Source organism: Talpa occidentalis, unplaced genomic scaffold (assembly GCF_014898055.3).
Source record: "Talpa occidentalis isolate TD23 unplaced genomic scaffold, MPIMG_talOcc4v2.1 talOcc4.4, whole genome shotgun sequence".
Taxonomy (NCBI): Eukaryota; Metazoa; Chordata; class Mammalia; order Eulipotyphla; family Talpidae; genus Talpa; species Talpa occidentalis.
This window is the reverse complement of record NW_023604295.1, coordinates 125,168,006-125,180,453: the sequence shown is the minus strand read 5'-3', so window position 1 is coordinate 125,180,453 and position 12,448 is coordinate 125,168,006. Positions and strand designations below refer to the sequence as shown.

The 12,448-nt window shown below is 41.4% G+C and overlaps 1 protein-coding gene across 1 annotated transcript; it reads left to right on the top strand.

Annotated features, from left to right (window-relative positions):
• Nucleotides 1-3,111: 3,111 nt before the first annotated feature.
• P2RY1 (purinergic receptor P2Y1) lies at nt 3,112-9,330 on the top strand. Its single transcript, XM_037526258.2, has 2 exons — nt 3,112-4,904; nt 7,084-9,330. The coding sequence occupies exon 1, from the start codon at nt 3,745-3,747 to the stop codon at nt 4,864-4,866; it is 1,122 nt and encodes a 373-aa protein (XP_037382155.1). The 5' UTR covers nt 3,112-3,744; the 3' UTR covers nt 4,867-4,904; nt 7,084-9,330.
• Nucleotides 9,331-12,448: the final 3,118 nt, after the last annotated feature.

Below are 12,448 nucleotides of genomic sequence, written 5' to 3'. Positions count from 1 at the left end.
TTTTTGCTTCCTTCTCTCTCTTAAAAGAATCTCAGTTAGTAACATCCTAATCAAACAAGATAAATATGCTTCATATTAAAGCTCAGAATTATAGGATCACATAATTTGGGGACTGGAATGAAAAATAAAAGATAATCAAATCCAACTCCTTCCTTTTATAGATAAGAAAACTGAGGACTAGGGCCTCCCTGATGGCGCAAGGGGTTAAGCACAGCACTATGAAGCTATCTGCAGCCTCTGCAGCATGAGTTTGATCCCCTGGCCAGCCAGGGCCAGGGAGCTAACCCACATGTCACAGCAGACCTCTCCTGTCTCGCCTGCTGCTCCCCTCAGCAGTGTATTTCATTCAATCTGTCTGTTCTGTTCCCCACTCTGTCTCTGGTGAATCCTCTCACCCTCCTATGCTTCTGGCCTGTACCCCAGTTCTTGTATGCATAAATAAATAAACCTTTTAAAAAAAGAAAACTGAAAATTGAGGTTTATAAACTAAGACTTTTTAAGACAACAACACTCAGACCCTTTGAATTACTTACTCTAGTTATATCATTTATTTTTACATTGGGTTGACCACAACTCAAAATTCCATTGTTCTCTGGTCCCATGTGCTTGGAAGTGGTCCTTTCTAAATGTGTTCCTGTAAAGGGCCCTCTGGGTCTTGGGGCATTTTTCTTGATGGAATCAAAATCAGAGATGGTTTTCCTTTAAGTGTTTGTCTTTTAAGGGAACACTCTCATGTGACATCTGGCGCCAGAAAGAAATCTTTATGGCGTATGTTTCACAAATATTTTCTTCTTGGTTATTTTAAACCTCCGAGAGCAAAAATTTGTCAATATTTCACATAAATAAATTGTTTTTTAGTAAGTAAAATGCCAAGTGTTAGGTTCCATTTTTGTGTTGACCCATTTATCAGAAAAGCTAATGATTTACATTTTCCAAATAAACTTACTCCAATACAATTTTCACTTGCATGGCTTAAAAAATTTGATACTTCAAAGCATGGAAACAAGTTTTCAATAAATGTAGTATTTAAGGAAGTCCTAACATAAATTAAGACACTTAGTGGAGATAATTGTGACTAATCCTTTTATTTTTTAAAAAGATTTATTTATTTATGCATACAAGAACTGGGGTACAGGCCAGAGGCGTGGGGGGTGATAAGATTCACCAGAGACAGAGTGGGGAGCAGAACAGGCAGAATGACCGAAATACACTGCTGAGGGGAGCAGGGGGCTTGACCGGAGAGGGTTACTGCACCATGTGGGTTGGGTGGGGATCGAACCTGCACTGCAGAGGCTGCAGACAGCTTCACAGCACTGTGGCTCAACTGCCTGCACCACCAAGGAGGCCCTGTGACTAATCCCTTTAATTTAAAGAAGTAAGATTGATAGCAAATCCCAAAATCCGTATCTTTATCACTTTAGAGATTAAATTGCCTTTTATATCTATTAATGAAAAACTGTATTTAATATTAAAATTATTTCCAAAACTGATCTTTAATTATTTTTTCATTGCTGCCTCTGATCTTTAATTAAAATGTACTGGACAGGGGCTTTGGGGGAGCTTGTCCTGTTGTTAGGTGGTAGTTATCAAATTAAATTGTGCTGGGCCTCCCCTGGTGGCACAGCGGTTGAGCGCTGGGTTGTGAAGCTGCCCGCAGCCTCTGCAGCGCCAGTTTCATTCCTGGCCACTGGCGAAGGTCCCACATGGCAGGCAGACCTCTCCTGTCTCGCCCGCTGCTCCCCTCAGCACTGTATTTCTCTGGCTCTGGTGAATTCTCTCACCCTCCCGTGCTTCTGACTGTACCCAGTGCTTGTATGAATAAATAAATAAATATTTGAAAAAAATTAAATTGTGCTGAAGCAATAGTAAGTGTCCACAAATAATATTTTTTATTTTGATTTTTTTTATCTTTGACTTTATTTTTCTATATATTTTTTACATCATTTTTCATTTTTGCACAACATATGCATTTTCATCCTGGTTATAGTCCCCATACAATTCCCACCCCCCCTTGTTTTGATTTGCACCCCTATGTTTATAGCAGCACTATTTACAATAGCTAAGCTATGGAAACAACCCAAATGCCCAAAAACAGATGACTGGATCAAGAAGATGTGGTACATATACACAATGGAATATTACTCAACAATCAAAAAAGATAAACTCATGCAGTTTGCAGCAACATGGATGGAGCTGGAAGGGATCATGCTCAGCGAAAAAAGCCAGAAAGAAAAAGAAAAATACCGGATGGTCTCACTCATAGCAGGAATCTAGAAAACCTAAATAAGCGACCAGGAAAAAGAATAACTACAAGAAAGTCAAAATCAAAATCAACAAGCAACTATAAACCAGAGACACACTACGGGGCTGGGGGGTGGGGAGGGAGTAGGATCACAAATAATATTTTTACAAAGTCTTTGTAAAAATTCTCACGTTGTTACCAGAGATGTCAATCTATTAATGAAAAAAGAAAAACACACAGTATTGAAATAAAAAGGGAAAAAAGCTAGCAGAGGGGCAGAAAGAGACTTTTTTCATCCCCCTCCCAACCCTCCCTCCTTAGAACGCTGGAGCGCCCCGGAGCTGGGGCGTGCGCCCCTACTGCGTGCGCCGGGAACCCGGTCTTCACCGAGACGCGCTGCAAAGCCAGGGCGTTCCCTGCTGGGGCTGCTAGCTCTAGGAACCACGATCACCTGGGTGTGTTCTTGAGGATCCTAGAAACTTCTGTCTCTGACCGATCATCACTAGGGCTGTAGGCAGAAGGCTTTGAGCGGTCAGAAGGGTTTCCTGTGTGTCAGCAACTTCACTTTGCCGAGACAGCTGGCGGAAGAGCGAAAGGGCGCTCGCGGGCCAATCGCTCCCCAGCAGCCAGCTCGGCCCGAGCGCGCCCTCGCCCCGCTCGCCGACTCGGGTAGCAGAGGCCGGCAGAAGTTGAGCGCGCCAGGTCACGGCTCCCCAGAAGACGCCTGGGCTGGGGCAGCGCCCCTGGAGCGCGCGGGCTGGCGGCCGGGCGGGTTCCGCGGAGGCACGCCCCTCGCCTCCCCGCGGAGCGCGGACTCGCCCGTGCGCCCAAACTCCGCCCACCCTCGCGGGGAGTCCGTCCCTCCCGCCTGCCCTTTGCACTCCAGACCGAGCTGGGCCTGGAGAAGGGGTCGGGAGTTGCACAGACAGCGAACGGGACGCGATCCAGACGCTCAAGGGTGCGCAGCGCGCGCGCTTCGATGGCCCCTAGAGGCTGAGCGCAGGGGGCGCGGAGCAGGCGGCGCTGCCCTCCAGCCGAGCTGCTGGCTTGCAAGGTAGGGAGAAGGAAGCAAGATGCCCAAACGTTGATCTTTGCGGGAGGGAGGCAGGGGAGCGCTGCGCAGCGAGTTGGGGCGAGCCTCTGCGTCCCCGCCGCGCGCTCCGGCGCGACCCGCTGCCTCCAGGAAAGCGCAGTCGGAAAGTTGTCCGCGGCGGTGTCCTGCGCTGCCTGTTGTGTAACCTCGGCGCTGCCAGCCGGACGGGGAAGTTGCTGGCCGGCTCCCCAACCCCGGTCTATCGCGGCTCCGGGAGGATTTCATGGCCCGTTGTGAACGAGGGGCTGGAGCCGGTGTGGGCGAGGCCCCGCGCGCCCCCTCCCGCGGGGATCCCCGACACCCGCGCCCTTCCGCTCTCTGGCTTTTCCGATGCGCGCTGCGCCCCTCGGCGCCGCCACCCTCTCGCTGCCACTTGCTCGGGGCCGAAGCCTAAGTTGGGGAGGAGAAAATGACCGAGGTCCTCTGGCCGACCGTCCCCAACGGGACGGACGCTGCCTTCTTGGCTGGCTCAGAGTCGTCTTGGGGGAACAGCACGGTCGGCTCCACCGCCGCAGTGGCCGCCTCCTACAGATGCGCGCTGACCAAGACGGGCTTCCAGTTCTACTACCTGCCCGCTGTCTACATCTTGGTGTTCATCATCGGCTTTCTGGGCAACAGCGTGGCGATCTGGATGTTCGTCTTCCACATGAAACCGTGGAGTGGCATCTCCGTGTACATGTTCAACTTGGCCCTGGCTGACTTCTTGTACGTGTTGACTCTGCCCGCGCTCATTTTCTATTATTTCAATAAAACAGACTGGATCTTCGGGGATGCCATGTGCAAGCTGCAGAGGTTTATCTTCCATGTGAACCTCTACGGCAGCATCTTGTTCTTGACCTGCATCAGCGCGCACCGGTACAGCGGCGTGGTGTACCCGCTCAAGTCCCTGGGCAGGCTCAAGAAGAAGAACGCGGTCTACATCAGCATCCTGGTGTGGCTCATTGTGGTGGCGGCCATCTCCCCCATCCTGTTCTACTCCGGCACAGGGGTCCGGAAAAACAAAACCATCACCTGCTATGATACCACCTCCGACGAGTACCTGCGCAGCTATTTCATCTACAGCATGTGCACGACCGTGGCCATGTTCTGTGTGCCCTTGGTGTTGATTCTGGGCTGTTATGGATTAATTGTGAGAGCTTTGATTTACAACGACCTGGACAACTCACCTCTGAGAAGGAAATCAATTTACTTGGTGATTATTGTACTGACTGTTTTCGCTGTGTCTTACATCCCTTTCCATGTAATGAAAACGATGAATTTGAGGGCCCGGCTGGATTTCCAGACCCCAGAAATGTGTGCTTTCAATGACAGGGTTTATGCCACTTACCAGGTGACAAGAGGTCTAGCAAGTCTCAACAGTTGTGTGGACCCCATTCTCTATTTCTTGGCAGGGGATACTTTCAGAAGGAGACTCTCTCGAGCCACCAGGAAAGCTTCCAGAAGAAGTGAAGCAAATTTGCAGTCCAAGAGTGAAGATATGACCCTCAATATTTTATCTGAGTTCAAGCAGAACGGAGATACAACCTTGTGAAGATTCAAGAATCCCCAAACACCCACTTTTGTTACATGGTAGGATGCTTTTTGGATGTCGGTGCCTTTTCTTTATTTCCTTCTTTTTTTTTTTTTTTTTTTTACCCCTTTAAGTTTCTAGTAAGTTTAGAGAAAATTAAAAACAAGAAAGTAGTGAGTAGGGGAAAAAGTATAAATACCTATACCCATACTTAGTTTGTATGGGCTTGCCTTTAAGGCCTCCCTTTTTTAATCAGAGTATGTACAATAAAATAATACCAACCGAGTTAAACATTTACTTTCTCTTCTGCCTTTACAATTTACAAGCTTTTAAATTGAAGTGCACAGTGAGTACTGGAGTTATTTTGATACAAATTTCTCCAAGGATATTGACCATCTGAAACTGGAGTTTGTGATTTGTCTAATCTTTATAGTTTTAATTATCTATGCCACGGGCACATTTGAAACTTCACTTTCCCCAAAATAGCCTAGTGCAGCAAAATATTAAACTTGGTTCATTCAATATCAGATCTCAGCTAGGTGTCTTTTTTTGGTCCTATGAGCACAAGTGGTAACTGGCTGAGTTTTTTTTTTTTTAAGTCAATAAATTTAAAGCCCTAAAAATTATTAGTTGCGTTAGTTATGAAAAGCTTCTCACTCTATGTTGGGTGCTAGATGTTTGCTGGTTGAGTTCTGCATATGTTACTTTAACAGGTGAAGTTCATCCAAAATCATCAAAGTATGCAGACTTTCCTTATAAACACAATGAACTCTCTTAGACTTCCTGTGATAAAGAGTATTGCTCTGCAATACCTCAGGGGTTTGTGTCCCAGGACAGTTGCTCACTTACATCTCTGAAAACAATTCTAAAAATTACATATTATTACCAGATCATAGTTGAATAACTTAGCACTTTGGGGGATGTGGACTAGGAGACTGACATTCTCAGCATACTCTTAAGTGATGAGGCATCTGGGAGGGTAAAGAAGATATTTTGTAGAACAAGGACTGTAATTTAAATTAAAGTCATGGTGTAAAAGACTCTTTTTTTGCTCCTGTGTTGGGAAACATTAAGTGCAATGTGAAAAGAAGGCACAGTTTGTACAGGTTGTGTTGACACAATGGGAAGTTTTAATTCTTTACTGGATCTCACATGCTCACATTGGAAGAAAAAAAAAAAAGCAAATATATGGGAAAGGTAACTATGGGGAATCAATTCAAGTATTTGAGGGCTACTGTGCTGAAAAATACTGTGTGAAAAGTAATGAAATCACTAATAATTTAAGAGAGGGCTGCTAGTCAGTGTTTTTGCATGCTTTCTCTGCCAGTCAGTAATGAAATCAAATACTTCAACAACTTTAATAACAAATTTCTACGAATATTGAATTGTTGCATTTATAGCCCTTGAGATGGTCAGATTCCATACAATGTGGACTAAGGAGGTAAGGTCCCAATTTAGCACTCCAAACAAATCTAGTGTCAAAGACATTTATAATTGTGCAAACTGGCTCCAAAAGGGCAACATCAGCATCTTCCACTAATGGTAGAGGAACTTGTTTGAAAGTTGCTTGCTTTATCAGTAAGGCAATTTGGAGCTGTGTCTCAAGGCAAGCAGCTCAGTACCCTGTGAGACATAGGGGCATGAAAGTCAGAGCTCAATTTTTGCATTATTGCCTGCATGGAATCTGAAAGATTTGTGAGTCCTTCAGATTCGTAGACATGTTCCAGTTTACCCAACATTCAGCCATTAAGACCAATAAGGAAAAGCTTCTTTAGACTGTCTTAAGAATGGTATTTCTAATACTCAGTGTTAATGTGCAGAATTATAGAAACCAAATCAAGAAGAAACCTGTTCAATATCCTTCCTTTTCTTCCTCATTTTGAGGGAGAAGAGGGATAGCTGGATTCTCACTTATTTAGGGTCCTACAACGTTGTTGTGGAACCCTGAAAAAAAATGTCTAAAATACATCATTACTATTTTGTCCCTGTCAAAATAGTAATGTCTTGTTCAGTGAGACTAGATTGTTATCACTAAAATGTCTACAGTAAGAATTTCAAAACCTGTACCATCCTTGAACTTGATCACTCGTGGCACACCTTTCTGTAACATTTCGAAAGCATTTACTTTAGTTTTCTTTCTTTTAGGTCTCAGGATACCCAGCCTAGTTTAGGGTATGTGGTGGCCAGTAACTAGACATACCCTTTGACTTCTTGGCATGTTTTTTTTTTTTTTTCCAGAGCTTTTCTTCTTTAGCTTCATGCATCATGTAGTGGACAATGCTGACAAGTGGATGCGTGCCAAATAGCCACAAGAGTGATTTCACCAACTCCTTCCAGGCAAAAAGAGGTCTCTGTGAAGAGTCTATGCTAATGGTGATAATACACAGAGGAGCAAGATAAGGCAGTGATCTAGTGCATGAAAATCTGATTCATGACATATGATATGAGTAAGTATTTAGTAATACAGGCAGAAATCTGTTAGCATGTTGATGAAAGAACAGCTAACATAGAACTTAACAGTTCACAAATATCACACTACAAAACTATCTTAATATCAAATTCAAGATGTTTCATGGCTCACATTGGCATCTTTGACTCTTTGAACATCAGTCGTGTTTGCACTGAATTGATGAAAAGACAAACTAAGAAGCTAGGCTTTGGAGTTAGAAACATGACACTGACCCCTGCCTGCAGTGGAACGCTTGACCCTTTGACCATTGGCCATCTTGGACTAAAAGGTTGGATGACATCCATCTGTTGGGGCCTTAGGGCAAAGCATTGAAGCCAGCCAACCAGAGTGTGAAATCTGCTACTGTATATTCCAGGACTCTTTAATTCCTCTTCTAGGCTAAAAATTCTTACAAAGTTAACCAATTATGATGTGGACCTATGACCAGTAAGTTTTTTATTTTTAGTCTACTCATGCAGTATGCTAAACTGCCTTTGGGTGCAAAGTTGTCAGCGCATTTAGCAGCTGGAATTGAACTACTTATAATGTTTAAACATTTGTTATTAGTTAGAGATCTATTGAAGCTTTAACTTGCTTGGTCAAATTATGACTATCAGTAGTATTTATTGATGAAGCTCACAGTCTTTTAGTTGTACAAATTGAAAACTTTTCTTGAAAGATCCACTGTTCTGATGTAAATTATATTTATTATTATGTATAATATGGATGTGTCACACTGGTATATAGTACATAATATGCATAGATGAAGAGTTATTGTATATTTTGATGTTTTTCAAATGTCAGTATATTAAAGTGGTTAAGTATTCAGATTTTTTTTATCTAAAATGAAAATTTGTTTTGTGATACAAGTGATTCTTTTTTCTCTAAAAATGCTTTTGCACGTTTATCTCATTTTTTTATTAAGGGTTCTTTCTATATAGACACAATTTTGTGTGAGACTATCATAAGATCAATAGTACACAAAAAATACCTTAGCCAGATTGGGTCTGTATTATCTATATATTATATGATAGTATAGAAAAGTTTATTGTCTTTTCAGGAACTTTGGAATTGTGCCCCCAAATATGGCCAGAGATTCCATTTCCAAAGGCAAAAGACTTGTTAAGAGATCAAGGTAGATCTCTTGAGTTTTGGAAGTTGGTGGGGTGGGCACTATAGATACAACATTAAAATTTAAGGAAAATCTTTAGAGTGATGGGGAGAGAAAGAGGCAGCTGGTATATTCAGTTCTGCTTCAGATTTTGTGTTGTGTTTCTTAATGTGAGATGGAATTTCTAAGTAACACACTACCAGCAAGTTCAACACTGCTATTCATTTAAATATGTTTTCTTTGTTTGGTTGATAACTTTAATTCCAAGTTTTATAATGATGACTGTATATTATTTGGCTGCTGGAACCTGTTACAATTTTTTTATTCTGTTGTGCATTGTATTATTCACATCATTACAAATTAATATGAAGGGGAATATGTTACATATAAAGATTTGTGAATTTGAATTGTAGTATGTTTTAGTGCTTTTGCAAAAATGTTTATTTTTATATTATATGTGATTTTAATATAGATAATTGAACTAGATTTCATTGTGATTACTAGTGTCATTGAATGAGCAGTATGAAGACAGTGTTACTTGACATTTGGAGCTTTCTCAGGTTTATCTAAGTCAGTGATAACTTGACAAATTCCAGACTAATTGTGCATAATTGTATTTCAAGTAAAAGGAATGTACATTTCCTAGAAGTTTGCATGCAAGAATGTACAGTGTGTGTGTGTGTGTGTGTGTGTGTGTGTGTGTGTGTGTGGGTAAGGCATGGCAGCCAACTTTGTATTTGCTATTTATAACAGCAGAGCTTTGGTATAATCGTGGTCACTAGAATTGTACCTACTATAGACAATTAAAACGGTAAAAGTCTCAATAAAACTATGAAATGTGGTCTGATGGCTGTTATATTATTATAGTATTAATACTCACAAGTTTCACCAAACTTCAACATGGACTATCAGGTGGGCTGAAAAAAGACTAGGATGCATTTCTGAAGATGTAGCCTCAACTCTGAAAGGTGAAGTGTTAAAGAAAGTATCCTGGTATAAGATAACTGGTAAGATTATCATTATTTGCTTTTGATTATTAATAGGAATGTAATCTAATACTTAGAGGAAAATACGGAATCCAACCTTAATACCTACTTTTCATATATATGTTCTGTGTTTATTTTAAAATGTTAGCTGTAATCCTTTCACTTCTAATTTTTAATCCATGGAAGTAATCATAGTAATAATTCTTTGTGGTTTCTATTTATCTATTAACCTACATTACCTGTTTCTCTCCAGTTTAAGATATCTATATCTATATATTTAGTTTAAGATACACATATATATATGTGTATATATATAAATATCTCTATATATAATGCTGTGCAGCGGCAAGTGTATATGGACTGGAAGCATCCTTAAAGCATTAACTTTTTCCCTCAGTGGAGAAGGTAAATGGACAAGGTTCTAGACTGGTTTTCAGGTTGTCTACTTAGAGATACCTGTGAGTAGAAAAATGCAAATCTTTTGCAATCCTTAAGATATGTCTCACATCAGTTTTAACTCCACAGATAGCTACCATTCAGACTTCACTACTTGGGAATCCTCACTTTACCTAAGTGTAGTTTGATGGGTATGTGTGTATGTATGTGCATATGTATGTTTGTTTATTTGGTACATGTGTGTAGACATAGAAATTATACTAATATTTACTTTCCTGGTTTAGGAAGAATCTACCATAAAGCTCAGAGTACTTTTTGATTTTCAAAATAACTTTGAGATTAGAGTCAGAGAGCCTTTTTTCTTCAAAAGCAAATATACTACATCTTAATTTTCTCTTTCCCTTTAATTAACTGGAGGGTTTATACTTTTTTCAGGTTTATAATTTTGTCCCCAAATATGGCCAGAGATTTCATTTCCAAATACAAAAGGCTTGTCCTAAATTCAAAGTCACTCTATTGTGGTTTAAAAGTCTGATGGGATGGGACATTACAGATACAACAGCTGTCACTAGAAATCCATGTTATTGTTAATATTATGCTAACTTGCTTTAACCTTGACAGGTTATATTGCTTTGGGGTTGACCCTGAGGACTGACATCCCCAGCCAGCCTCTTTTCTGGGACCCATGGTCCAAACAACAGCTGTGGATGGAGTTGGGGCCCTGGGCTGAGCAGATGACAGCACTGCAGTCCCTTGGAAATGGACAGCAGGGGGTTGGGGCGGGGGTGGGTCATATGGAAACATAAGTACAACACAGAGGGGAAAACGTGTACAGCCTTTCCTGATCACAGAAAGGAAAAATCACCTGAGTGAATGTGGACAATTGTTGATCACAAAGCAGGAAAATAGCCTTGGACATGATCTAATCCCATTACTTCAGTTTGCTGGTAAGAGCGAAGTGTTCACATTCAAAGAATTAGCCAAGAACTCAGGCTTCCTGCTCCTACTAGAACAATCCTCCCACCATCCTTGGGCTCTTAACACTGATGGTGACCACTATTGGGTCAAGAAATCTGTACTGTAGGTTATGATAGGCACGAACAAATAATAATAGATTAGAGTCTGTAAATCAGTAAGGCCTTCTGATTTTAACTTCACACACACACAGCACATATATTTATATGTACCCGTGTCCTGGGTCACAGTGAACATTTGATGTTTTACTGAGAACTCAGTCAAAAATATTACAAAACTACACTACTTTATTCAGTAAAAGATAACATGCAGTTATTAGAATAAGAAATAAGAGATAATTTTAAAAACTATTTTATTTTATTTATTTTTTTTTTTATAGAGGCATGCTTTATTTATTTGTTTGCTGGTTTGTTTGTTTGTTTTGTTTATACATGCACTGGGTACAGTCAGAAGCGCGGGAGGGTGAGAGAATTCACCAGAGCCAGAGCGGGGAGCAGAGCAGGCAGAAGGACCGAAGGACACTGCTGAGGGGAGCAGCGGGCAGCAGGAGAGGTCTGCGCGCCATGTGGGACCCTCCTCCGGTGGCCGGGGAGCAGCCGGGGATCGAACCGGCACCGCACCGCAGAGGCCGCGCGCAGCTTCGCAACCCAGCGCTCAACCGCTGCGCCACTGGGGAGGCCCCTTTAAAAACTATTTTAAAACACATACATTGTTACATATATCTTTTTTTTTTTTTAATATTTTCATGTGAAGACTACATCTGGAATTTCCCAAAGAAATATGGAAGCGACATACTTAGGTGCAGGAAGGCCTGCACCTAAGGATGGCTGTTTGCAGATTCAAATAGTAATGGTGAAACTGAGATTTATGTAAACTTTGATAATCTCGCTCACAACTCCCTCTGATATGAACAGCTAACAAATCTTCACTATGTTTAGAGCATCAGCTTTGTAGTCAAAAGATCTGGTTTGAACACACCTCTGCGACTTACTATTTGTGTATCCCAGGCAAATCATTTGAACTCACTTGGTTGTGTGTTCCTCACCAATAAAATGAGTGTGCTAATTTGTGACTCATAGGATGTTGAGAGAATTAGATGAAATAAAATATGCAGAGTACCTGCTATATAATACAAAATAAATAGTCCTAAGGCAACTAAAGATTTTGCTTCTTCATGTGTGATTTTGCTACCATTATTATTTCTATTTCCATAGTATTTCTATTAATAGAAATAAAAGTATTTCTGTTGTCTTTCACATCATGGGGACTTTCTGAGACTCCTAGAAATTCACCTTGTGGGATTGAGGGTATTTAATATTGTTCTTTTGGACACTCTGAAATATCTGAGGTCATATCAGATGTATTCAACTCTTTCATGCTTTACACTTTGTGTGGACGAAGACATGTAAGAAAAACAGTGTACACTAAAAATATACCAAGAAGAGTCTGCAGCTATCCTTGACTAGGCCTCACCTCTCAGATTCACAGTATGTTTTCAGTCCCCTCTGCCCGGAGCCAGGTCTTTGGTTTTGCAGATCCAGAAACTTGATCTCAACAGTTCACCTAGAGTTCACCCACTCTGGGGCACTGACTCACACTAAGCAAACTGACAAGAGTCGAGACATTTACCAACTAGAATGCCATTTTGTGAGTGTACAACAGCTATATCTCAGTCATAATATCAGA

Bases quoted from the DNA above. Each gene is read 5' to 3' on its own strand.
- P2RY1 (XM_037526258.2), top strand. From the start codon at position 3,745: ATGACCGAGGTCCTCTGGCCGACCGTCCCCAACGGGACGGACGCTGCC.